Genomic DNA, 24,715 nt, shown 5'->3' with positions numbered 1-24,715 from the left:
TTAAAATTTTATTTTATTTATTATTATTATTTTGTGTGTGTGTGTGTGTGTGTGTGTGTGTGTGTGTGTGTGTGTGTGTGTGTGTCCCCGCATATATGGATGGTTACAGGTACCTAATTTTCGGGAGTCAGTTCTCTCTTCTCCTACCATGGGATTCAGGAATCTGACTCAGTTCATTGGATTTAGTCATCTGATTGGCCTTCAAGGCTAGTTTGTTTGTTTGTTTGTTTGTTTGTTTGTTTTCCCTTTCCCTTCTCTTTATCTATTGTTTTCTATTTATTTTTTTTCTACTTTCTGTATATCCAATGGGTAGAAACTTTTCTATTAGGTTTTGTTTGTTGTGTGCTGGATACTGAGAGGCCACATGGGGTTATGAGCACAGTCCTGCTTACAAATGTCAGGTATCTTTGACCAGTGTGCCTCAGTTTTGTCAGGTATATGAGGGTAGTTTAGCTGACTTTTATAGGTCACTTTCCTATAGTGTAAATAGGACAATGAATGTAATCTATGGTGGTCACAATACCCAAACAGGATCCAACTATAGTACTGTTTGGGGATCAAGCAAAACAGTACTCCCAAGGAAAGCAAATGTGATAGAGACACAATCTGATATTACTGGTTATGGTTATTTGAATATACTTGGCCTAGGGAGGGACACTATTAGGAGGTGTGGCCTTGTTATAGTAGGTGTGGCCTTGTTGGAGGAAGTGTGTCACTGTGGGGCGGCGGGGGGCGGTGGTGGTGGGGGTGGTGGTGGTGGTGGTGGTGGTGGGGGGGGTGGTGGTGGTGGTGGTGGTGGTGGTGCCTGGAAGCCAGTCTTCTCCTGTTTGCCTTTGGTACAAGATGTAGAACTCTCAGCACCATGTCTGCCTGGATGCTGTCATGATCCCTGCCTTGATGATAATGGACTGAACCTCTGAACCTGTAAGCCAGCCTCAATTAAATGTTGTCCTCATAAGAGTTGCCGTAGACATGGTGTCTGTTCACGGCAGCAAAACCCTAAGATACTGGTGATGCCATATTATCAAGGGATAAATAACTAATGACGTTTTTAATATACCAGTGTCTTAGGGTCTTGCTGCTGTGAGCAGACACCTGTAATGCCATATCAAAAATATCATTAGTTATCCCTTCAGTTAACTCTAACTGTGGCTTCTTCTCAGCCTTCACAGTCATTACAGAATGGTTGTAAAATATTAGCCAGTGGTACAAGTTGGTACAGTGTGGCTGTCATCAGTAACTCCCACCTTATGTCTCTTCTTGGTCTTCTAGAATACCTTTGCAAGTATGCAATCCCATGCCTGATAGGGATCTCGAGATCTTTTGGACGTTACAGCAATTCAGAAGAATCTCTCCTCTCAAAGCTTTTTCCCAAAGTCCCTCCTCATTCCCTGAGAATCCCCGAAGAGCTAGAAGGTGTCCGAAGGCGCTCCTTTAATGACTTCCGCTCCATCCTGCCCAGCAACCTGCTGACTGTCTGTCAGGAGGGCACACTGAAGAGGAAAACCAGCAGTGTGTCCAGCATCTCTCAGGTGAGCTGGACTCGGGGAGAAGAACCAGTGAGCATCCATGCAAAGAAAATGGCAAACGTGTATGGTTTGAGGTTCTCATTAGGATTCTCTTGTTATAATAAAAAGGTTTGTCGTCCCCCTCTTTTTTTTCTGTATTTAAGAAAGGGTCTCACACTAGAGCCCAGACTAAGTCACTCTGTAACCCAGATGGCCTAGAACTTGTTGGTCCCCTTTCCTCACCCTCCTGAGTGCTAGTATTTCGGTGTGAGTCACCACACTTGCTTAAGACTGATCCCATTTAAGGCTTTTTTGTTTGTTTATTTTTTAAATTGGGATAGAGGCTCACTCTACAGTCTAGGATGGCCTCAACCTTGGACAGATCCTCCTGCCTCACCCTCCCCAGTGCTTGGATTCCAAGGATGCACCAGCACACTTGGCTTTTTAAAATCATTTATCATAGTTCCAGAGATGGACTCCTTGGGCTTTATGTGTGTGTTTTAGAGGATCTTGCTACACACATGCTGGCCTCACATGCACACTCTGCCTCCGCCTCCTAAGTTCTGAGAGCGTGGAGGGTGCTGCCACACAGGCTTCTTTTCAGGATTTGTCAGTGACTTCATAGTTGGAGAATGGTTTGTGGCCAAACTTTGTTCCTGGTGGTTTGTTTTAATTTCCTTTGTTGTGGGGAGATGGTGGGGATTTTTGTTTGTTTGTTTGTTTGTTTGTTTGTTTTTTAGAGACATGTAGCCCAGGCTGGCCTCAAAGTTGCTGTGATAATGAGCTTGAACACCATCCTCCTGCTTCTCTCACTCTAGTGCTAGGCTAGGCTCATACACATGCCACTTTAGGCAGCTCCAGGGATATGTATCAGCCAGGGCTGTCCAGAGGAGCAGAAGGGGCAGAACAACTCTGTGCACATTAGAAAGGGGATTTATTACAGTGACTTTCAAGCTGTGGTCCAGCTAGTCCAACAGCAGCTGTTTACAAACAGAAGGCCCCAAAATCTAGTAGTTTTTAAGAGCCTGAGACTGGATGTTGCAGCTTGGCTTTCGTGTATCTGTGGCTTCAGAATCCTGAAGAAGTAGCCTCTAATGCCAGGGAAGGAATGGACACAGCAGCGAGAGTGAAAGCAAGCAAGCAAGAGCCAGTTTCTTACCCCATGTCCTTTACACACGCTGCCCCAGAAGGTGTAGCCCAAATTAAAGATGATGGGCCTTCCCATTTCAAATGATTTAGTTAGTGGGGAAAACCCCTCATGGATATTCCCAGTGTCTTGGATTGTAGTTGACTCCAGATAGTCCAGTTGGCAACCAAGACTAGCCACCAGGGGACTGAACCCAGGGCTTCCTATATAGGAAACTGTCACTTTATCAGCTGGCTACACCACCATCGCCCAGACTCCATTCTGAGATAGTTGGTGCCAGTAAGCATGTGATTCAGAGGCACCTACGCTACAGCTCACAGCCATCTTTAACTCCAGTTCCAGGGCTTTCAGCCTCATCTGCCCTCCTGGGACAGTAGTCACATGTGTTTCACTCAGACATACATGCAGATGAAATAGCCATGCATACAAAGAAATTGAATAAAAATTAAAATTTTGATGAAAAAAATAGTATGCAATTGGGAGCTGGGATGAAGGCTGGTTTGTAAGTTCTTGCTTTGTAAGCACGAGAACATGAGTCCAGTGTCCAGAACTCAAGAAAACTACTGAGTGTTTGTAGTGTACACTTGTAATCCCAGCACAGGGGAATCCTGAGCTGGCTGGATAATTGGTAAGCTTCAGGCCAATGTAAGACCTGCCTCAAAGGAAATGGATAGCCTTGCAGCAGATAATAACTGAGGTTGTCCACTACCCTCCACATACCCCATACACACGAGTATACTTACATGAAGCATCCACATACATATATGCACATATGTACCAGCAAAATATATAATCGGGGCTCAAAGTTAAGTGTGCTTACGTTTCTTACATATGACCTGGGCTCAGCTAGGACCTATGTCAGGTGACTCACTACAATCCCAGGGAATCCAATTGTCTCTTATGGCTTCCAAAAGCTCCTTTCTACACATAGTGCAGCTAAACTCAGGCAGGTACACATCTACACATAGAAATAATGAATAAATTTTTTAAAAAATTGTTGTCTTTGAAAAATAAAACAGTGTATAATTGAGCTTGGCTTGGTAACATATGCCATCATTCAATAAGCTGCACCAGGAGAAACACATTTGAGTGTTTCATTTTTAAAGAAAGTATATATTGGATGGAGAGGTGGCTCGGTGGTTAAGAGACTGGCAGCCCTTCCAGAGGACCGATGTTCAACTTACAGCACCACATGGCAGCTCACAGCTGTCTAGAACTCCAGTTTCAGGGTCTTTGACACCATCACACAGATATATGCAGAGCCCCAGCACACATGAAACGTAGATAAGTAGTAAATAAAGTGGCGTCACTTTGAGGAGTGAGGTATGGCTTCATCCATATGACTCTGGGGTTCTGTAGCTAGCACCGTTCTCCTTAACCTCACATGCACACATGTGGAAAAAGGAAAACACAAAGTATTAAGAAAAATTCAGCTCTAGATGGGTGTGGGGTTGCATATCTGTAATCCCAACACTCAGGAAACAGAGGACAGCCTGGCTCGCATAGCAAATTCCAGTCTGGCCTTTGCTAGGTAGTAAGGCTTTGTCCCTCCAAAGGTGGGAGGAAGATTCAGCTCAGCAAATAAATACAAAATATATAGTTAGTCTGATGAGAGAATATACAGCACAAAATGCTGTAATAGCAGTAGACTTCCGCAGGGAAATAAGGCGTTGACACTGACTGCAAGTGTGCACGTTAGGTTGGCAGAGACCTGTACTGAAGCGAGGGATTGGGTTCCCAGCAGCCGTTTTCGATCTCTACCCTCTGATTTTTCAGGTTAGCCCAGAACGTGGCATGCCCCCTCCCAGCTCCCCTGGAGGATCTGCTTTTCACTATTTTGAAGGTAGGTTTCACCTTGGTACCAGTATTGATCTAGTATCAGACAAGAGGTTCACAGCGATTTCTTATGACGTTAAGGATGCTGGGACTGACCCTCTGTTATCATGCATTTAGAGTGGTGAGTTTTTATTCTTCTTTCCATTTAATTTCTTCCTACTCACCCCAGTGTGTGTGTTTGTGCGCGCGCGCGTGTGTGTGTGTGTGTGTGTGCCAAAGGTCAGATTTTGGGGAGTTGGTTCTCTTTCTGGATCATGGAATTCAGGGATCACACTTCAATTGTCAAGCGTGGATTTTTACCCATTTCAAACTCCCCGTCTGTTACTGGCTGGCACCCCTCCTTCGTGCCAGTGTTGTGCCACCAGATTTTGTCTGGCCTCATCCTGCTTCTGTGCTTTCCTACTGAAAAGTCAAACAGGTTCCTAGGTTCTTGGTAGATTGATGCTGCATTTATTTTACTTACTTATTTTTGTGGTATTGGGGATTTGACTTATACACTCTTCCACTGGGCTATTTTCCAGTCGCTTTGTTTATTGTGAGATATGGTCTTAGAGTAGCCCGTGCTGACTGGGAACTCGAAGTCTTTCTGGCTCACCCTTCCAAATAGCTGGAGTGATAGATATGTCACCACCTTGGGCTGTCTGTCATCGTTTAACATGGCAGTATTAGGCTTGCTTATTTTCTAATCATAGTTTTCCAGTGTATCTGACACCTGGGACCACTATGGGCATTTGCATTCATGCATATAATTGAAATCATGGGGCTGGAGAGATGGCTCAGAGGTTAAGAGCACTGGCTGCTCTTCAAGAGGTCCTGAGTTCAAATCCCAACAACCACATGGTGGCTCACAACCATCTGTAATGAGATCTGGTGCCCTCTTCTGGTGTGTCTGAAGACAGCTACAGTGTACTTACATATAATAAATAAATAAATCTTTAAAAAAAGAAATCATAAAAATTTTTAAAATGACTTTTTGATCCATCATTTGCTTTGGGGGGTCTATATTTATTCTTGTGTGATTTTTTTTTTTTTCAGAGAGGTGTAAAGTTAACATCTGCCTTAGTCTACTGTTCTATTGCTGTGAAGAGATACTATGACCAGGCAACTTATAAAAAAAAGTGTTTAGGAGCTGGAGAGGAGGCTCAGTGATTAGAGCACTTGTTGCTTTTGGAGAGGACCTTGGTTCAATTTCCAGAACCCACATTGTAGCTCACAGCCATTTGTAATCTCGGTTTTAGGGGATCCAGGAGGCACACACGTGGTGTACATATGTGCATGCTTGCAAGATGTCTGTACACATGAAACAAACATCTATACACATGAAAGAAACATTCGTACACATGAAACAAATCTAAAAAAAAGATTAAGGAAGGGAAGGAAGGAGGAAGGAAGAAAAAGAAAGTATTTAATTGCGGGCTTGTTTAGTTTCAGAGATTGAGTTCATGACCATCAGGAAGGCAGTGGGCAGGCAGGCATTAAGGTAGAACAGTAACTAAGAGCTTACATCCTGATCTGAAAAGATAGAAGAAGGCAGAAAGAGACACAGAGAAAGACAGAGAGACTGGGCCTGGGGTGGCCTTTGATACACGCTTCCTAATCCTTCCAAACAGTTCTACCAACTGGGGACCAAGCCTATGGAGGCCATTCCCATTCAAACCAGCACAGGCCCCAATCTGGAGCAGGACTGAAAGCCCGAAGAAGGACTCATTCAACTTAATCTTAATAAGTAAAATAAGCTTATTATAAGGTACTTCTGAACAGTGACAATTAAAGACAGCTACATTTTCCTGCCCGCCTAAGTTCCTAGCTTTAAATGTGTGTAACTCCACAGCCAAACTGGTACAAGCCTGAGTTCAAAACGCTATCTAGTGTGGAAATAATAGAGATGATTCGGAATAAGGCTTGAATTAGAGCCAGGTCCTAAGAAAGTTATCTTCTTAGGTTACCCCAACCCAACCATACCAGTGACTCTGCTGCTCCCGGCAAATGCTGTTACTGTGGTTTGTTTTGCTACTGTCTGACATGTACAACAACTAAATAGTTCCTAAGGTTAGGATCTAGGGGATTAAATCACTATGTTTACTAATACACTGGTGATAGATAGGTGCTTAGTTTATTTTGAAAATTTTCTCTTATTTTTCTTTGTTGACTTCTTTTTAAATATTTTTTATTTAATTATTTTAGAGTTTCATTCTGTAACTCAGGATGGCATAGACAGGCCTCCCCTCTACCTGTGCCTTCCAAGGGTTGGGGAGTGTGTGTGTGTGTGTGTGTGTGTGTGTGTGTGTGTGTGTGTGTGTGTGTATATTTTTATTGGCCTGGAAATTGCTATGTGGTATAGGCTGGCCTCAAACTCTGAATCCTTCTGCCTTAGCCTCCCCAGTTTTGGGATTTAAAGGTGTGTTCCACCACTCAACTTGTGGCTTCCATCTGAAGCATTTCGGAGGTGACAATTGAGTGGTGTTAAGTATGTTCTTAAGTATGTTGTATCATTTGCATCCAGAACTCTTATCTTATAAAACCACAAGGCCCCATTTCCTTCTACCTAGTTCTTGTCAACCCACTTTTCTATCTTTGATATGAGCTCTCTAACAGTTCTGTAGAAATGAGCTCATTCAGGACTTGCCTTTTTGTGGATGGCTTACATTAATTATTCCAACTTTGCAACTTATATGTTTTTATTCTAATTTTGGTAGTAAAACATCTTTGGGAACCCTATAGACCTTAAATTTTCTTATCTCTCAGCTTTGAAAAGAAATAATTCTATCCTCTTTTTATTCCAAATTAAGTTTTATTGTCTGGGTTAAAAAAAATAGGATCATATTTAAGCTTTAGATTTGAGGCAACTTGCCCCCCCAAGGATTGGTGGTCCAGCCTTTATTTCTCAGTTTCAAAACAGGGCAAGAAAATGGAAGGATGGTTTAGTGGTTAAAAGCACTTGCCATTCTCCCAGAGGGCATGAATTCAGTTCTCTTCCACACTGGTTGGCTCCCAACCACCTTTGACTCTAAGGGATCAAATGCTCTCTTATGGCCTCCATAGGCACCTGTGCCCATGTGCACATGCATGGGAACATGTACATGCAGAGCCTTAAAAATATAAATAAAAGGAAAGCTCTTGACATCCCGCTTCACCCTGATGTGACCAAGCAGCCTCCAGTGCCCTGCTTTCACCACCGTGAAGGACTATACCCTCAAAATAGGAGAGCTGACCTCAGGCCTTCCTCCTTCATAAACAAGGAGTGCTGTGGAAGCAAGCACTCCTGTAATCATGCTCCTGTCATCTCCTAACACTTGAATGGTTAAAGCAAGAGAATTGCTGTGAATTCAGAGAAACCTGGGATAAAAGGAATATTACTACTAACAAAACCAAAATATATACACCTGTTCTGGTTCTCGGACTTACCTGGGACAGCCATGCCTTACTATATTTTGTTTTGTTTTTCTCCTGACAGCCTCTTGCCTGCCTGATGGAACCACCTTGGAGCCCGAATACTACTTCTCTACCATCAGCGCCAGTTTTTCTGTCTCTCCCCTGTTCAACGGTATCACCTATAAGGAGTTCTATATTCCACTGGAAATGCTTCGAGAACTCTTAAACTTGGTGAGCAATCTCTGATGGGTAAATAAATCAAAGGAAAAACAGTCAGCAGAAGACGTGTTGCTTCTGTTGTTGCTCGTTTGTTTTTTGTGAACTGTGTAGCCCTGGCTTGCCTTGAACTTACAATTTCCCTGTGTGTACCTCCCAAGGGCTAAGATGGCCATGTATCACTATGCCTGAGTGACATGATTGCACGGGGATTGAGTCTAGGGCCTATCTAAGATTGAGCTACATATTTTACCTTCAAAACAAAACAAAACAAACAAGCAAACAAACAGCCAGGCAGCCTGTGGGTGGGTGGCAGTGGCATGCATGCCCAGTCCTCCATGCAGATGTGGTCGCTTGGCAGAGGTTGAATGAGGAGGAGTCCCTTGATCCAGATTTGCACAGCCTCAGGACCGGTGCTCTGTTAAGTCTCTTTAAAGTCACACGGGACCTTAGAATGAGCATAATGATGGTTCAATCGCAGTCCTAGAATCAATTACAATTCTAAATTGGAATTTCACATTAGTCACCACTTAACCAACTATTCAGTCTTCCTATGGGTCTTGTAAAATTTTAAGATTAGTGCACAAAACACATTATTACATCAACAGACATCTTGCAAACATTATTATCCCCAGCACATACTTTCTATGTGAGGCTTTTGAAATAGCAAACCGTTTTGGTGACAGATTCAAGGAAAATATGTGTCTTTTCCAACAATCCCAAGTTTATTAATAAAGATCTGCTCATAACTTTTTCATCCCAGTAAAAGAATTCTCATTTTTCTGTATCCTTTTTATGCCTAGAAATATCAAAATTATGTATTGCTATAACATAAAAAATAAAGTGATGTATTCATTTAACCTAAAACAAAACAAACAAAAACATACTTTTGATTTTGAAGCAGTCATAGCCATTTTACACAGGTAGGTCTTGAACTTTAGATCTTCCTGTTTCATCCTCCCAAGTAACTAGGATTACAGATTTGTGCCCCCAGTCCCCACCCCAAGGCTCAGCAGAAGCCTCTAATTTCTTTTCTTTCCTTTTTAAATAAGAAAGCCTTGGAATATATGTTGAATATCTCTCATCCAGAATGCTTGGTACCAGAAACATTTAGGATTTGATGTCATTTACGGACTTTTAAATTTTGCATATGTTGGGTTGGGGATTTGGCTCAGTGGTAGAGCGCTTGCCTAGCAAGCGCAAGGCCCTGGGTTCGGTCTCCAGCTCCGAAAAAAAAAAATTGCATATGCGTGATGAGCTATCTTAAGATGAAACCCAAGTCTAAGCATGAAATTCTTTTGTTCTTCATACCCACACTCTTTATACATACAGAAGGTCATGTTGTAGTTTTATTTCCTTTTATTTGAAATAGATTTGCTCTGCTGCCCAGGCCAAACTCAGACTTGTAAGCTCAAGAGATCCTTATATCATGGCTTTGGAGTGTCTGGGACTACGTGCCTAGCCTAAGCAGTGCCTTGAATAATTTTGTCACATGTGGAATTTACCACTTGAGGCACCACATTGATGATAATAAAGATAGTTTGGATTTGGAAACTTTCAGGATTTCAGATTTCTGGCATGGGGCACTTAGTGTGTACTGTTATTTCCAGATAAATAGATGTAATGAACCGGAAAATTACTGAAGGCAGGAAAGTAAACTTCCTTCCCTAAGGGAGATGTCAATCAGTGCCTGCCCATCCTCCCCAGGCCCCAAGGACACACTGAAGCAGAATTTTGCCAAAGTTCACTCCATGATCCAGTGACTTGATTGGGTGTCCCTACAGAGCCTAGGAGAGGGGTTAGGGTATTCAAACAGGGTTGTGAACACTCCCCCCACAATCCAACACACCTGGCAAGCCTTACACCAAGACCAGGGAGGGCTCTGCACTCCCACAGGCTTTCCCAGTCTCTACACACTCTAGCCTTTTCCCTAAGCCATGTGTAGCATTGCCATGTGGGAGGAGCAGCAAGGACTCTGGAGAGGCTGTGCCCTACTCCTGGCCTGTGTGGGTGGTTGGGAACTGTTAGCAAGTCCATCTGGGATGGTCTCTTGAGCGGAGGGCACAGCTGTAGTCCACTGAATGTGATGACTTTGAACGTATTCACTTACAACACATTCTGCAGTGGTTTTCATTTAATCCTTACACTGAATATGTAGGAAAGGTATCCTGCATTTCCACTCAGAAGAGACACGAGTTGAGAACATCCTGAATGTGCAGATCCAGGGCAGAGTCAGGCTCAGTCCAAGCACTTAGAGGCCATTGAACAGTGCTTGTTTGGTGTTCCTGCTGTGTTCATATAAAACCCAAACTTTTCTAACTGGAGTTTCTTTGGGTAGCCTTTGAGGTAACACCACAGACAGCTTCAGTGCCATCGTTTGCATGGGTCTTTAACAGGAAGGTTGCAGTGAGGTTGAGGCCAGCTGGGGATATAGAGTGAGACCCTGTCTCAAAAGCGAAAACTGAAATGAGGTTAGATGTAATGGTGCATACCTTTAATCCTGGCAGGGAGAGGTAGAGGGATTTCTCCAAGTTTGAGACCAGTCAGAGCTACATAGTAAAACCCTGTTTTTTGGTTTTTTGGTTTTTTGGTTTTGTTTTTGGGGTTTTTTTGGGGGGGAGGGGGCGTTGAACCAAGGCTACACAAAGAAACCCTGCCTTAAAAAAAAAAAAAAAGAACCTAACATTGGCAACGTTCAGGGAGCCGATCAGTCACTCCCTTTATTTTCCTTGTCACTCGTAAGAGAAGTCCCCAATGATGCTGGAATAGTAAGGGCGCCTTGTGCATATGGCGTGGCCGTTGTGCAGTTGGTGTGTTGTTGCTGCTTTCCATCATGGTTATCACTACAGATTTATTGGGTTCTTTCTTTTCATTTTGGTTTTAAATTTGTTTTAGATTTATTTATTTTGTGTATGTGAATGCCTCATCTACGTATATGTGTGTGCTCCGTGTGTGTGACTGGTACCCAGGAAGTCAGAAGATGGCGTCAGATCCCCCCAGTCTGGAGGTAGAGGCTGTTGTGAGTCAGCGTGCGGTGCTGTGAACGAAAGCTGGATCCTCCTCTGCACGAGCCACAAATGCTCGCAGCCTCTAACCCATCTTTCCAACCCCGCGTCTTATGCGTGCTAAGCATGTTCCTTACCCTCGAGCCCCGCCTCAGCTTTATCATGGGTTATCTATCAGCATCTTTGTCACAGGGCAGAAGCTAGCATTCGGGTCCTCTTTATATAGAGCTTCGTGTGGTTTTTGTCTCTCCATCAGGTAAAGAAGATTGTCGAGGAGCCTGTTCTCAAGTCCTTAGATGCAACTGCGGCCAGTGTGATGGAGGTACGTACTTCTGGACAACACACCCACCACGTGCCTGCCTACCACACAGTGCCTCTGACTGCTGGTTCACGTCTCTGCTCCACAACTGAAAGGTTCTTGAAGGTTAACTGATGTGCCTGTGTCCACCTGGGTCTCGGTTTTATCTTCCTTGCTCCTTTGATGCTTCCAAAGGCTGCGGGGTGTACTTACAGGATCATGCAAGCCCTGACTTTTAAGTGTATGTGGTAAATATCTGAGGGACTTTTACAAAATGTTTTTGGAGCCAAGGCCTACAGATATAATTATATAACCATCACCTCTGGGTTCTGGGAAGTTTCAAAGTCTCCATGGACATGCGTCAGAGTGGGATTATTGCTCTCTCTCTCTCTCTCCCCTCTCTCTCTCTCTCTCTCTCTCTCTCTCTCTGTGCGTGTGTGCGTGCGTGCATGTGTGTGTGTGTGTGTGCGTGTGCGTGTGTGTGCGTACACGCACATCTTTGCTCTAGCCCCAGGTTCCTTACTTAAACTGGCGTGTCTCTTCTCTTCTGATTGTGACATAACAGACTAGGGAACCCCCAGGGCTGAAGTATGAAGTAGAAGGACAGCTCCCAGGATCCTCAGTAACTTTGAACTGTCCCTTCTGCTCTACACTTGCAGTCGGCAGACTTTGATGTTAGTGTGTGTGCTGTGTGTCCTGACTAAGGGACACAGTTCCCATAATTCCAAGCTGCAATCTGGTGCTTTTCTACAGATCTTCACACTTCAGTGTGAGCTGCCATGTGGATTCTGGGAATTGAACCCTGGCCTCTGGAATAGCAATCAGTATTAACCACTGAGACATCTCTCCAACCTCAGGTCTTTTTTCAGTATATAGTCAGACATGGCTGAGGGCATGCCAGGAACTCTGAGGCTTGAAAACCAGGCAGGCTAACGTCTAATACAGTGGTTCTCACCCTTCCTAATGCTGTGAAATAATTTAAAATAATTCCTCATGTCGTGGTGAACCCCAAGCATAAATTTTTTTTGCTATATCATAACTCTAATTTTGCTACTGTTATGAATCTGATATAAATATCTGATATACAGGATATCTGATTTGTGACCTTCAAAGGGGTCATGACTCACAGGTTGAGAACCACTGACCTATTGACTTGCTTGGTTTATATCCGACCTGTAGTGAAGTCATATGGGTCCTAAGGAAAAATTACGGATTTCTGGAGATCCCCTTTAAGGCTTATCTTTTTTAAATATGTGAATGTTTTAACTGCATATATGTCCATGTACTACATACATGCCTAGTGCCCATGGAAGCCAGAAGAAGGCATTGGATCCCCTGGAACTGGAATTACAGACAGTTGTGATTTGCCATGAGGGTGCTAGGAATTGAATCCAGATCGTCTAGAAAAGCAATAAGTACCCTTAACTACAGACCCATCTCTTTAGCCCCACAGGGCTTCCCTTAATAGAGGAAAATTGTTACTATGGCATCCTAGGCCCTTTCTTCCTGTGAGTGAACCAGTGTGATTTTGGTAGTTTTATTTGTTAACAATTTTTTTGTTTGGTTTTGTTTTTTGTTTTTCAAGACAGGGTTTCTTGGTATGGCCCTGGCTGTTCTGGAACTTACTCTGTATACCAGACTGGCCTTGAATTCAGAGATCCACCTGCTTCTGCTTCTGTCTGCAAAGTGCTGGGATTAAAGGTAATATCTACCACCATCACCTAGCTAACAAATTTGGATTTTAGGATAAATATCCACTTGAAGAAATACTTTTGTTCCAACAAACACGAGAAAAAGTTTTAAATGGTTGGGTGTGGTAGTGCACACCTTTAATCCCAGGATTCAGGAGACAGAAACAGTTAGATCTCTAAGTTTGAGGTCAGCCTGGTCTAAGTAATTAGTCCCAGGACAGCCAGAGCTACACAGTAAGACCCTGCTTCAAACACCCCCCCAAAAGAGGGAGTTTTAGATGCTGACCTTAAATATAAAACATTACTCCAGTTGCAAATAGCAAACTAGCTTAGAGGCCTAGAGAGTGTTGGTCTGTAGCGAGAAGGTGCTGTGGTTGAACTTGGATGTGCAGCATGGATAACTCTAAGAAGCCTCTGTAGATCTTGTGCTGCTCTCAAGTCTGCCCGTCCTGTTTCTTCGTCTGTGTCCTGCCAGAATGCTGTAAGGGCTACCAAAGGGCTGGCCAGGGTGCAGAGACTGTCCTGGCTCTTAGTCCACAGTTCCTGCCAGTGTCACTGCTACCAATCTGTGTGAGTCCACACCTTCCTCATCGTTCCTTGCTCTCTATAGGATTCTCCACTCCTTGCTTCCTCCACCGCTTTCAGCTTATCATATCTACTGCCTGCTGGGGTTCAGGATCACCACACCAACCTCATGAACACTGGTCTCAATTAAGCAAGAATAGTTATTGAACACACACCCGAAGACCGATTGATCGGGACCACAAAAAGGACTCAGGAGCCTAAATGTGGTACCAGTCTGTTCTCAGGGCAGGCTTGTTAAGAAAAAAAAAAAACCACAAGGAGCTCATATACAGGTGCAGGAAGTGTTGCCCAGTGGTCAGCTCTAACTGAAGCCATTTTAGACCTAACAGTTCATATTGTCCTACATAATATGGCCAAAGGGCTGGCCAAAGACCGTGCTCTGAGTCACATTACTTTTCTGTGTCAGTGACTGGCAGGCATATTATAGCAACAATATCAAATAGCTGTCGGCATGGCTATGCTGGGTTGGGGTGGGATAGGCAGAACTCAACATGGAGGACTGCATCTTAGCTCAATAGACTTTGTCTTGAGGGCTCTTTTTAACCAGTACTACAATTAGACTGGTAAAGGATGATTCAAAATTAATTTTAATTATAAAATGTAGACTAAATCTGGAAGTGCTCTGGCTGTAGTATCTTTCTACATAGACTGTGGGTCCTGTTGGGTTCCCTCTGGTCTGGTGGCCCCTTGCATGTCCTTCACTTCCTTCATTTCCCATGTCAGGCCAAGGACAGTGACTAGTTGGTGGGTTTTTGTTGTTGTTTTATGGACCTCCTGCGTACGTCTGCCTTCTACTGAAGAGGATGAAGAGAGTAATTAAGATGTGTATGTATGAGTCATAGTGAGTAGGTGCTCAGTTCAGACTGCAAAGATCCTAGTACAATTCAGCTGCTGCTTGTCCTCTGTGTGCAGAACCAAAGGCAGGTCAAAGAAAGTTCCTGGTCAGCGGCCATGTGCCTCTTCCCTTTGCAGGCCAATCCCAGTGCTGACCTGTACTACACGACCTTCAGTGATCCCGTCTACCTGACCATGTTCAAGATGCTTCGAGACACTCTGTACTATATGAAAGGTAAGGGTTGGTGGAAATGGGTGTGAGCAGAGGACAGGCTCCCTGGCCGTTCTCATGGCTGGTACTCATTTGTGGAAGCCAGCTCTGGCTGAGGTGGCTTATGAGTGCAGGCCTAGCTCCCTGCAATGACAGGCTGAGCCCAGGAGTTTGAGACCAGCCTGGGCTACATAGCAAGAGTACTCTGTCTCAAAAAATAGAAGACCATTTGTGAGCAACATGATCACATGACTGAATTTAGAAGAAATAAGGAAATTTTTTAAAAATCTGTTTTTGATGTTAATACTGCCAATGATGGCTAAGAGTTGGGTTTATCTTCTAATATGTCTAAAGAATTAAGAGTGTTGCTGAGAGACGGTCTTCTAGGGACCCCAGCAGCCAAGGTTTGGGTTTACTAAGGAGTTTCTGAGGGATGATCACCTTGGCTAGTTAGTGGTCTGAGCGGTGCTTGTCACAGGGACTCTAAAGTGTTCAAGTCAAAGGATGGGAATTTGGAAAGTCTCTAATATTTGAATATTCCAGAGACCCATGGAATTAGCTTCCAGTTGCAACCAGCCAACTGTTCTTCTGCTGTCTTATGACTGGTCACTATTAGAAAATATATCATTAGGTATTTCCTGTTGTCAACTGAACGATCCCATTTGATGATACCTACTGTAAAAGACGGTGCTGTGGGCTTAGGGTAGAGCTTCAGCAGTAGAGCACTGGCTACAAGTGCAGGGACCTGGACTGATCTTTAGCACCACCAAAAACCAAACCAAACCAACCCAAAAGCCTGGGTCTGACTTCCCAGGAAAACTCATTCCTCTGACCCACAAAGTGTATGCCTTGGGGAACTGTGACATAGCCTGTTCATGCTTGGCCCTGCAGGCATTAGAGCCACAGTAGCCAGCTTCAGAGGTCACCTTTGTTTCTGTTGAGCGGGAACATGCTTTGCCATTGGCACCTGCTGCCTATGTTGTTGTACAACTATTTCCATCTGTGACTGTCCCCCACCCCATCCCAAACTGTCTTTCCCACAGACTTACCCACCTCCTTTGTGAAAGAGATCCATGATTTTGTGTTGGAGCAGTTCAACATGAGCCAAGGGGAACTCCAAAAGATTCTCCATGATGCAGACAGGATCCACAGTGAGATGAGCCCACTCAAACTGCGCTGCCAAGCAAATGCTGCCTGTGTAGACCTCATGGTGTGGGCTGTGAAGGATGAGCAGGGTGAGTTCCAAGCCACCTCCCTGCGTCCCGTGAACCCGAGGCCTACCCAAGGAACATCTCTATGTGTTTCCCAAAGTAACTTCTGGAATCTCGACCCAGGCGTTTGCAGTTCCATCCTGCAGTGTAGGCAGTGGACCTGGGAGGGAGGGGAAGCCTCAGGCCACTGAGCCTGTGTATCCTTTCTGCCGTTTTTTGATGGTGCTTCAGAATTTGCTCTGGAGAGGTAGAAGTTCATTGCTGGAGGGTGAGAGGTTGCTCCAGCGGGTGGGGGAGTCTGGGAAACATTCTTGCAGAGTAGAACACTGGGACAAAAGGGGTCCCAGCCAGCAGAGAAAATATGGTAGGCATACATCATGTAGGTGCCTACTTCAGAGCTCCCGATGCTATCTGTCACTGTTAATACCTGCAACAGGCATTTCTGTGGGACTTAGCTAAGTCCTGTGATTAGTCTTTGTGAGCATTTCCTGAATGTTGGGCTCTGGTGATCATTTGTATCTGCTTCTTATCTTAAATTAAGGTGCAGAAAACCTTTGCATCAAGCTGTCTGAAAAGCTGCAGTCCAAGACATCCAGCAAGGTCATCATCGCCCATTTGCCCTTGCTGATCTGCTGCCTACAGGTCAGTCTCAGTGACACTTGAGACACTCACTTCCCATGCACAGGGTGCCCTTACCTTACTGTTGCTCAGGCTGTACTTGATTCTCCAGTGTCAAGCAAGAGGCAAGTTGTCCTTTAAAAAGTCTGAGTAGAGCTTGCTGTGAGCTAAGCATATGCTGCTGCATACAGGGCAAGTGCTGTCCAAGAGCCTAAAAGAGGGCCCGGGTCCTCCATGATCTGAGACAGCCGTGCGTCCCATCGAGGCCAGTGGGTGAGTCGTTGACGCACATCTCAGGGCCTCACAGAAAGATGTCCTTACAGTGCTCCCTCCCTGGTACAGATCCAGTGCCTCCATACCGGTCACTGCGTAATAGCCTGCTTTGCACCTTGACTTGCTTATTTAAAAGGCACGAACAAACATATACATGGCCTTGACTGGTAAAGAATCAATACCATGACTACTTGGGATGTTTTGGTGAGACTTGGACATCAGAAAGGTTAAGCATCCCAGGGCCTTGTAGATGGTCCTTTCCAGACAGTGTGACGACTTGACGTTGTGTTGCAGGGTCTGGGCCGCCTATGTGAACGGTTCCCGGTGGTGGTCCACTCAGTGACACCATCTTTGAGAGACTTTCTGGTGATTCCATCCCCAGTGCTGGTGAAGCTCTATAAGTACCACAGTCAGTACCACACAGGTAACGGCTCCCGTCTTCCACATTCAGGGCTTCTGTGGCCTCGAGAAAGGGACAGTAACTGAGTTAGTTCTGTGCCTACACTAGTCTACGCCCATTCCTCCTCCTCTGCATCTTTCCTTCTGTCTTTCTCTACAGAACCCCCACTCCCTAGGTTTCAGGCTTTTCTCTGCTTCCCACTGAAGGCCCCCTGTAATCTTGTGCTTTTATTTTGTTGGTTAGGTTGGTTGTTTGGTTTGGTTTGGTTTGGTTTTGGAATTTTCTCTTGAGAAAGTAAAGAAAACCAGAAACACTTTTGATTTATAATTGTGATGTTTCCTAGTTTAGGGAACTATTTTTTGAGTCACTTATTATATCTTAGTTAAGGAATAGTGTAGATATTTAAGGTTAGACTTCATATCTCCCAGGCTTCTGTCAAATGCACCACCACCCAAAACCACACACATTTTGCCTGCTGTGTGCACACTATGGAGGGTACCTCCCGGAAAGGACTGTGCCTCAACGAGCATCAGAGCTGCGCTCATGTGCACATTTGTCCATTATTGTTGTTGTTGTTGGACACAGGGTCTCTCTACATAACGCTGGCTGTCCTGGGACTTGGTATGTAGACCAGGCTGGCCTCGAATTTACAGAGATCTGCTTGCCTCTACCTCTAGAGTCCTGGGATTAAAGATGTGTGCTACCACACCGGAATTTGTCATTTTTTAAATGGTTCATTAAGAAATTGCTGAGTTGGGGCTGAGAGATGGCTCAGCAGTTAAGAGCACTGACTGCTCTTCCAGAGGTCCTGAGTTCAATTCCCAGCAACCACATGGTGGCTCACAACCATCTGTAATGGGATCTGATGCCTCTTCTGGTGTGTCTGAAGACAGCTACAGTGTACTCATATATGTGAAATAAATAAATCTTAAAAAAAAGAAAAGAAAAGAAAAGAAAAGAAATTGCTGAGTTACCTGTTAATACTTTATAACCCACCTGTCCTTTGTTTAAACATGTTCCTTCACCCCTCCTGTTGGTCTCGAGGCCTTAATTCTAAAATGTTTGGTCTGGTCAGTTAGCCAGGAGTTGTGGTGCATGTCTTTAAGGAGGCAAGCCTGGTTCTACATAGTAAGCTACAGGGAGGGAGGGAGGGAGGGAGGGAAGGAAGCCAGAAGGAAGGAAGGAAGGCAAGCCTGTGGGTAGGATATGTGGTCAGATAGTTTTGAGTCTTGCTTCTATGAGCTAAAGTTGACTAGCTTGTTGTCCTAGTTGTACACAAAGAAGGGAAAGAAAGTGAAGGCCGAATCAGACACAGGTTTGAACTTTTGTTTTTAGTTGCTGGCAGTGATATAAAAATTAGTGTCACAAATGAGCATTCTGAGTCAACTCTGAATGTCTTGCCCGGCAAGAAGAACCAGCCATCCATGTATGAGCAGCTCCGGGACATCGCCATTGACAACATCTGCAGGTAGTTGAAGAAAGCCTCTGGGGGTCGGGGTTACTGGATTGATATAAAAGGAGTGGGTTTATCCCTTTTATTTAAAGCTTGTTTCTGTTTATTGTATATTTATAAAAAGACTTGTTTTTATTTTTTTAAATAAAGATGTCTTCCTTTTCTTGGTTAAAAAAAAATTCAAAATGTTTATTCAAGAAAATTAGTAATATATAAAAGGGATCGATCCATAATCCATCTTCCAATGTAACGTGTAATTAAAGTTCTTTTGCTTTGGAGACTTTTACTTCATGCTCTTGTTTTGTCAACTTGAGAACCAAATACCTTCTGATTTGTAGGAAAGTATGTCCCCCTTTGAATTCTGGAGCCTCATTCTCAAAAAGCAAACTGAGACAGTAGCTTAGCACGCCTTAGGAGCCTAATAGATGTGGCATGCAAGACACACCCGAGAAAGAAGATTTTGTGTTTTTAGGGGCTTTTAAACTTTCCATTTTCTCTGTAGTGCAAGCATTTCTCCTTAATAAGAGATGCTGGGTAGAGGTAGGGTGCGACTTATTGGCAGGGTGTGTGCTTTGCACTTGTAAGGCCCTGGAGTTAATGGGGGAGGCTTGATACATAACGTCCCTCAGCTATTCTCGGAGTCAATAAAGGAAGTGAAATTGGAACTAGCTGGGATACTTTTTTCTGGAGAAAGCTGTTCCCTCCAAACAAACAGAGTGTTTTAAGTGATTGTTTTCAGAAGAGGTATTACCAAGTGGGCAAATCTGTGGTAATCTCGAGATTCATTCTTTGGAATGATTTCATTCAGATTTCTGGAGTAGAAACTTCAGAGCTGCTATGTAAAATGCTGTAGAGCTTAGCAAGAACAAAGCAAGCAGAAGACAAAGCCTGTCATCATCTTGACACTTTGTATCATGTATCATGTGTCATGTGTCATGTGTCATGTATCATGTGGGTGCTCTGCTGCACAGGTGCCTGAAGGCCGGCCTCACCGTGGACCCTGTGATCGTGGAGGCCTTCCTGGCCAGCCTCTCCAACCGGCTCTATATCTCCCAGGAGAGCGATAAGTAGGTGTTTGTACTTGGGAAGTAGACCCTTGTGCTTCACTCGCCTGTGTGTGTGTGTGTGTGTGTGTGTGTGTGTGTGTGTGTGTGTGTGTGTGTGTGTGTGTGTGTGTGTGTGTGTGTTCACAGTGTAGCCGTGATTGGGTCTGCTGAGGGTTCAGGGTCAGTCTTAGACGACAGTGCTGGAGTAACAGTTTGGCTCTCTGTCTCTGAATGTGGCTCCTTCAGAGGAATGCTTCTTTGAGGTGGCGAGGAAATCTACTTTTTGGATTTTGTTTCACCACTGCCTGCCTCAGAGCTTTTCTTTTTACTTTTTGGGTTTTTTTTTTTTTTTTTGGTTTTACTTGTTTTTTGATAATTGTTTACCCAGAGAGACAGGGTTTCTTTGAGTAGCCCAGGCTGTCCTGGAACAAACTCTGTAGACCAGGCTGGCCTTGAACTCAGAGATCTACCTCCCCTGTCCCTGTCCCTGTCCCTGTCCCTGTCCCTTCCCCACCCCCTCGCCCCCCAATGCTGGGATTAAAGGTGTATGTCACAGCTCTGGACTCTCAGAACTTTTCTTAAACACTTCTTTTCTTCCTTTCTATAGGGATGCTCACTTGATTCCTGACCATACCATTCGTGCCTTGGGACACATTGCAGTGGCTCTGAGGGATACCCCAAAGGTCATGGAGCCAATTCTGCAGATCCTGCAGCAGAAATTTTGCCAACCCCCCTCACCCCTTGATGTGCTCATCATCGACCAGCTGGGCTGCCTGGTTATCACTGGAAACGTAAGGAAGAGCCCTGCAGTAGGCCAGAGCAGGAACCTTTGGTTATGAGGGAGGGGTACAGAATTGCACTGTTCACATACCTTGAAACTGACCTAAACTCTCACAATGATTTCTACACTGTATGATGAGAATAATGTAGTCAATGGTTTTATGGGTCTTAGGAAAAGAAATCTCAACTAATTTCTTGTCAGTGTAGCTAGCATAAAGAAGGGTCTAAATGAGAACTACTTCTCTTTTACTTTTGATTTGGGGTTTTCTTAGAGCTCTAGAAATGGATCATTATCCAAACACCCTGATACATGCTTGTAGTCCCAGCATCTGAGAAGTAGAGGCCAAAGGATTAGGAATTCAAACCCATTCTTTGCTATATATAAGACCCTATCTCAAAAAAACAAAGGGCTGAACATGTTGCTTAGTGGTGAGGAGCACACACTGCCCTTGTGGAAGGCCCAGGTTCAGTGCTAAGCTCCCACATCAGATGACTCAGGACCTTCTATGGCTTCAGCTCTAGGAGGTCTGATGCTATCTTCTGACCTCTAAATGTACCTACATGTCCACATAATTTAAAATAGAATCTTAAAGCCTGATGTGGTGGTGCACATCTTTAATCCCAGCACTTGGTAGGCAGAGGCAGGCATGTCTCTATGAATTTGAGGCCAGCCTGGTCTACAAAGCAAGTCCCAGTACAGCCAGAGCGACACAGAGAAACTCTGTTTCAAGAAAAAGTCTTAAAATAAATAGTCTGGGCATGGTGTGCACACCCTTAATCCAGCACTTAGGAACCAGAGTCAGGACGATCTCTGTGAGTTCAAAGCCAGCCTGTTCTATACGGTGAGTTCTGGCCAGCCAGAGCTTTATAAAGACCCTGTATATAAATCAGTCAATCAATAAAGTAAACACGGCTGGCAAAGATGGCTTAGACTTGCCGACAAACCTGGGGACTTGAGTTTGGTGCCCAAACCTGAGTGATGGGAAGAGACAAGGGCTCCCACAGTGTTCCTGACTGCCTCGGCACTTACACACACACACACCTGCCTGTGTGTGCATCCCGCCTGCGGCCCCCGCACAGTCTCTTTTGTTGCCAGATTCCAGAGCTTTCTCCCTGGGTGATGACAAGAAGGGCCTTCTCCATCTAGGAATGGCCTCTTGGTGACAGGATCTCTTGCTCTCTTCCAGCAATACATTTATCAGGAAGTGTGGAATCTCTTCCAACAAATCAGTGTGAAGGCCAGTTCAGTTGTATATTCAGCCACCAAAGACTACAAAGACCATGGCTACAGGTAATTCTTCTGTACCGAGTTGCTTTAGGTCTTGACAGCATTGAACTCCGAGGGAACTTGGAGAATTTGCCTGTTTTCCTTCTTACAGAAGAACCGTATGCTATAAGTCAATGTGCATATAAGGCAGCATGTGAAAACTCACACGCGGCATTATAAGTCAATGTGCATATAAGGCAGCGTGTGAAAACTCACACACGGCATTATAAGTCAATGTGCATATAAGGCAGCGTGTGAAAACTCACACACGGCATTGGTAACTACACCTGTGGCCCTCTGCTCGCTCCCCTCCTTGCCACACGGACATTACGCACATCTAGGGACCGGCTTCTTACACTTCAGCAGCACGCCAGCTACGCCTGAAGTGTTGCCCTGTGTGCTGCTTTACACAGCAGTGGCACCACATCGTACAGCTGTGTCAGGACTGTAACCGGTCCCTAATCTGGATATTAGGTAGTTTTCCAGTTTCCATACTAGAAGGTGTTGCCTTGAATAGCCAGTGTAATGGCTGTGTAAAAACTATGTGAGTCTGCTTTTCGTACGTTAGATTTTCAAAAGCAGGATTTGGGGATTGAGGACTCAGTTCAAAGCTAGCAATTACAGGGCCCTTGGGTTTGGTTCTTAGCACTAAAAAAAAAAAAAAAAGCATGGGCATGGATGCGGGGGAGGCAGTCAGCGTTTGAGAGGGGGCGCTGAGGGAATAGACATGTCTTTGAGCGTCCTATAATTAAATAAACCCTGACCAGTTGTCCTTGGCAGACTGAGATACATCCTGACCTTACCTGGAATGCCTTGAGGACGAGCCATGTCTTTTCATGTTTGGGGGATCTTACACATTAGGTCAGCAGAAGAGGGAGAAAGAAGGGAGAAATGAGATTGGTGGAGAGAGAAAAGCCCTTTGTTGGCATTGCTGTTCTTGGTCTTCAGGCTGCTCTGTTTTTGATTATTAAATGCAAGTGTCCTCTAAGATCATCCCCATGTTCAATGGGAAGCAGTGCAGCCTCCTGGACCCAGTAAGTGCTGACCCTACCTCAGAGCACATCTGCAGCTGCGTGAGTGAATAGAAAGGCACACACGGGACTGTGGCAGCCTGACCACCTTGAATGTGCCCAACTCAGTTGGCCCCCATTAAGCCAAGCAGGGATGGGTCTGGTTCCTGCGTTGGTGAGAGGATATAGATGTGAAATTTCTTGACCATTTTGAGAGCCAGGCACTATTGCACAGGCACCTTTAAATCTGCAGTTTCTGTGTCTGTAGACTTAAGCACTAATGGGTAGTAAATGCTGAAACAAGCACATGCATCTGTAGTGTCCATGGACAGACCTCCTCAACATTCTCCAAATAGTGCAATAGTCTCCAGGCTGGAGAGTGCTGTATCAGCACTTAGGAAGGGCGGCAAGAGCATCGAGAGTTAGAGGCCAGCCTGAGCCCCATAGCAAGTTCCAAACGACCCTGTGCTTCACGGTGAAAGCCTGCCTTAAAAACAAACAAACCAACCAAAAAACAAAACAAAAGAAAACAAAACAAACAAACAACAAAAAAACCAAGCCGGGTGGTGGTAGCAGAATTGGACCTCTGAGTTCCAGGACAGCCAGGGCTACACAGAGAAAAGAAACCCTGTCTTGAAGAGACATCAGTCCCAGGGTTGCAGGGAACACTGGGGAGAAGCTGATCACCAGGTGAGGTAATGCTTGAGTTCCCTGTGATTTGAAGGAGAAAAAGAGTTCAAGCAGAACTTTCTGGAACTAAGTAATTCCACATTCAGATAGTCAGTAGGCTTTTAGCATTCAGAGGACAGTCCTTAGTCAAGAGGCCATAGTCGTTTATTTGCTGTCAGTGTCTGTGGAAGTTCCTTGTGAGGCAGGCCAGTGTTTCTCCCTACAGCACGTATGGCTGAGAGTCGGGCAGTGAGTATGGCTTTGTTTCTTTTCGTTAGGCACTGCTCCCTCGCAGTCATCAATGCCCTGGCCAACATCGCAGCCAACATTCAGGAGGAGCACCTTGTGGATGAGCTGCTGATGAACCTGCTGGAACTGTTTGTGCAGCTGGGGCTGGAGGGGAAAAGAGCCAGTGAGAGGGCCAGCGAGAAGGGGCCGGCCCTGAAGGTAGGGAGGAGGGTGCATTTCAAGGAACTACCCTGGCTGAAATGTGGTACTTTTTTGTTAAATTATTTAAGTTTTAAATGTATTATTTTTGGTTTTTGGGCTCAAACCATGCTAACACTACTGACTCACACCCTCCACCTGTAGATGGTGTAAGGAAAAGGGAAGGGGTTTTCACCAAGGATTCTGGTTAGGGAAAAGGTTGGCTTCCTCACAACACTGCATCTGGCTTATATCAGCCCAGGGGACATCAAAACAGCAATGGCTGGCATGGGTTTCTCAGTGGACAGCTCTCCCTGGGCTGCTCATCAGGAAGCGGGTGTCGATGGTGTCCTGAGCCTGAACCTGTGCTGAGGAGGACCTCACGTGCCCATCATTAGAACATAAGGGATGCCAGCTTCTCTCTGTATCACACTGTCATAGAAAGGCAGGTCCACAGGGACAGACAGAATGCTGCCTTTTAAATGTTCAAGTTGGTTATTTGGGGGTGTCTAAGACAGGGGACACCCCTTACCACATCATCTCCCCGTTGACACGAGCCCTCTCCCACATTCCCAGTTTCATGCTTTCATTATTTCCCCTCTTCCCCTTTCCCAGATGCTCTCCACCACTGTGCTCAGTACTGTCACAAGTCAGACTCGGCCCACTTAGTGTAAAGAAACAGGCTGTCAATATTGTCAGCTTTGCAGGCTCAAAGCAGTCTCTGTTGCAACAACTCAGTTCTGTGTAGATGACAGCAGCTGTAGCCAGTGTGCAAGAGACAGGTGATGGTTAGGACTTGGCCCATGGGCTTCAGTGTCCTGGCTTTGTTCCAGGTTCCAGGTGAGGGATTAAGCAAATC

General features: G+C 44.9%; 1 protein-coding gene across 1 annotated transcript in view; it reads left to right on the top strand.

Annotated features, from left to right (window-relative positions):
• The window catches only part of Pi4ka (phosphatidylinositol 4-kinase alpha), a 112,748-nt gene that overhangs the window by 24,077 nt on the left and 63,956 nt on the right, over positions 1-24,715 (top strand). The window contains exons 6-18 of the mRNA XM_032899855.1: positions 1,273-1,532; positions 4,432-4,498; positions 7,946-8,094; positions 11,341-11,406; positions 14,631-14,727; positions 15,747-15,938; positions 16,456-16,556; positions 17,100-17,229; positions 18,541-18,673; positions 19,630-19,725; positions 20,312-20,495; positions 21,672-21,775; positions 23,709-23,877. Of these exons, the coding sequence (XP_032755746.1) occupies positions 1,273-1,532; positions 4,432-4,498; positions 7,946-8,094; positions 11,341-11,406; positions 14,631-14,727; positions 15,747-15,938; positions 16,456-16,556; positions 17,100-17,229; positions 18,541-18,673; positions 19,630-19,725; positions 20,312-20,495; positions 21,672-21,775; positions 23,709-23,877 (1,748 nt within the window). The remainder of the gene's footprint in view (positions 1-1,272; positions 1,533-4,431; positions 4,499-7,945; positions 8,095-11,340; positions 11,407-14,630; positions 14,728-15,746; positions 15,939-16,455; positions 16,557-17,099; positions 17,230-18,540; positions 18,674-19,629; positions 19,726-20,311; positions 20,496-21,671; positions 21,776-23,708; positions 23,878-24,715) is intronic.

Source organism: Rattus rattus, chromosome 4 (assembly GCF_011064425.1).
Source record: "Rattus rattus isolate New Zealand chromosome 4, Rrattus_CSIRO_v1, whole genome shotgun sequence".
NCBI classification, from domain to species: domain Eukaryota; kingdom Metazoa; phylum Chordata; class Mammalia; order Rodentia; family Muridae; genus Rattus; species Rattus rattus.
This window is presented reverse-complemented; position numbering and strand designations above follow the sequence as displayed.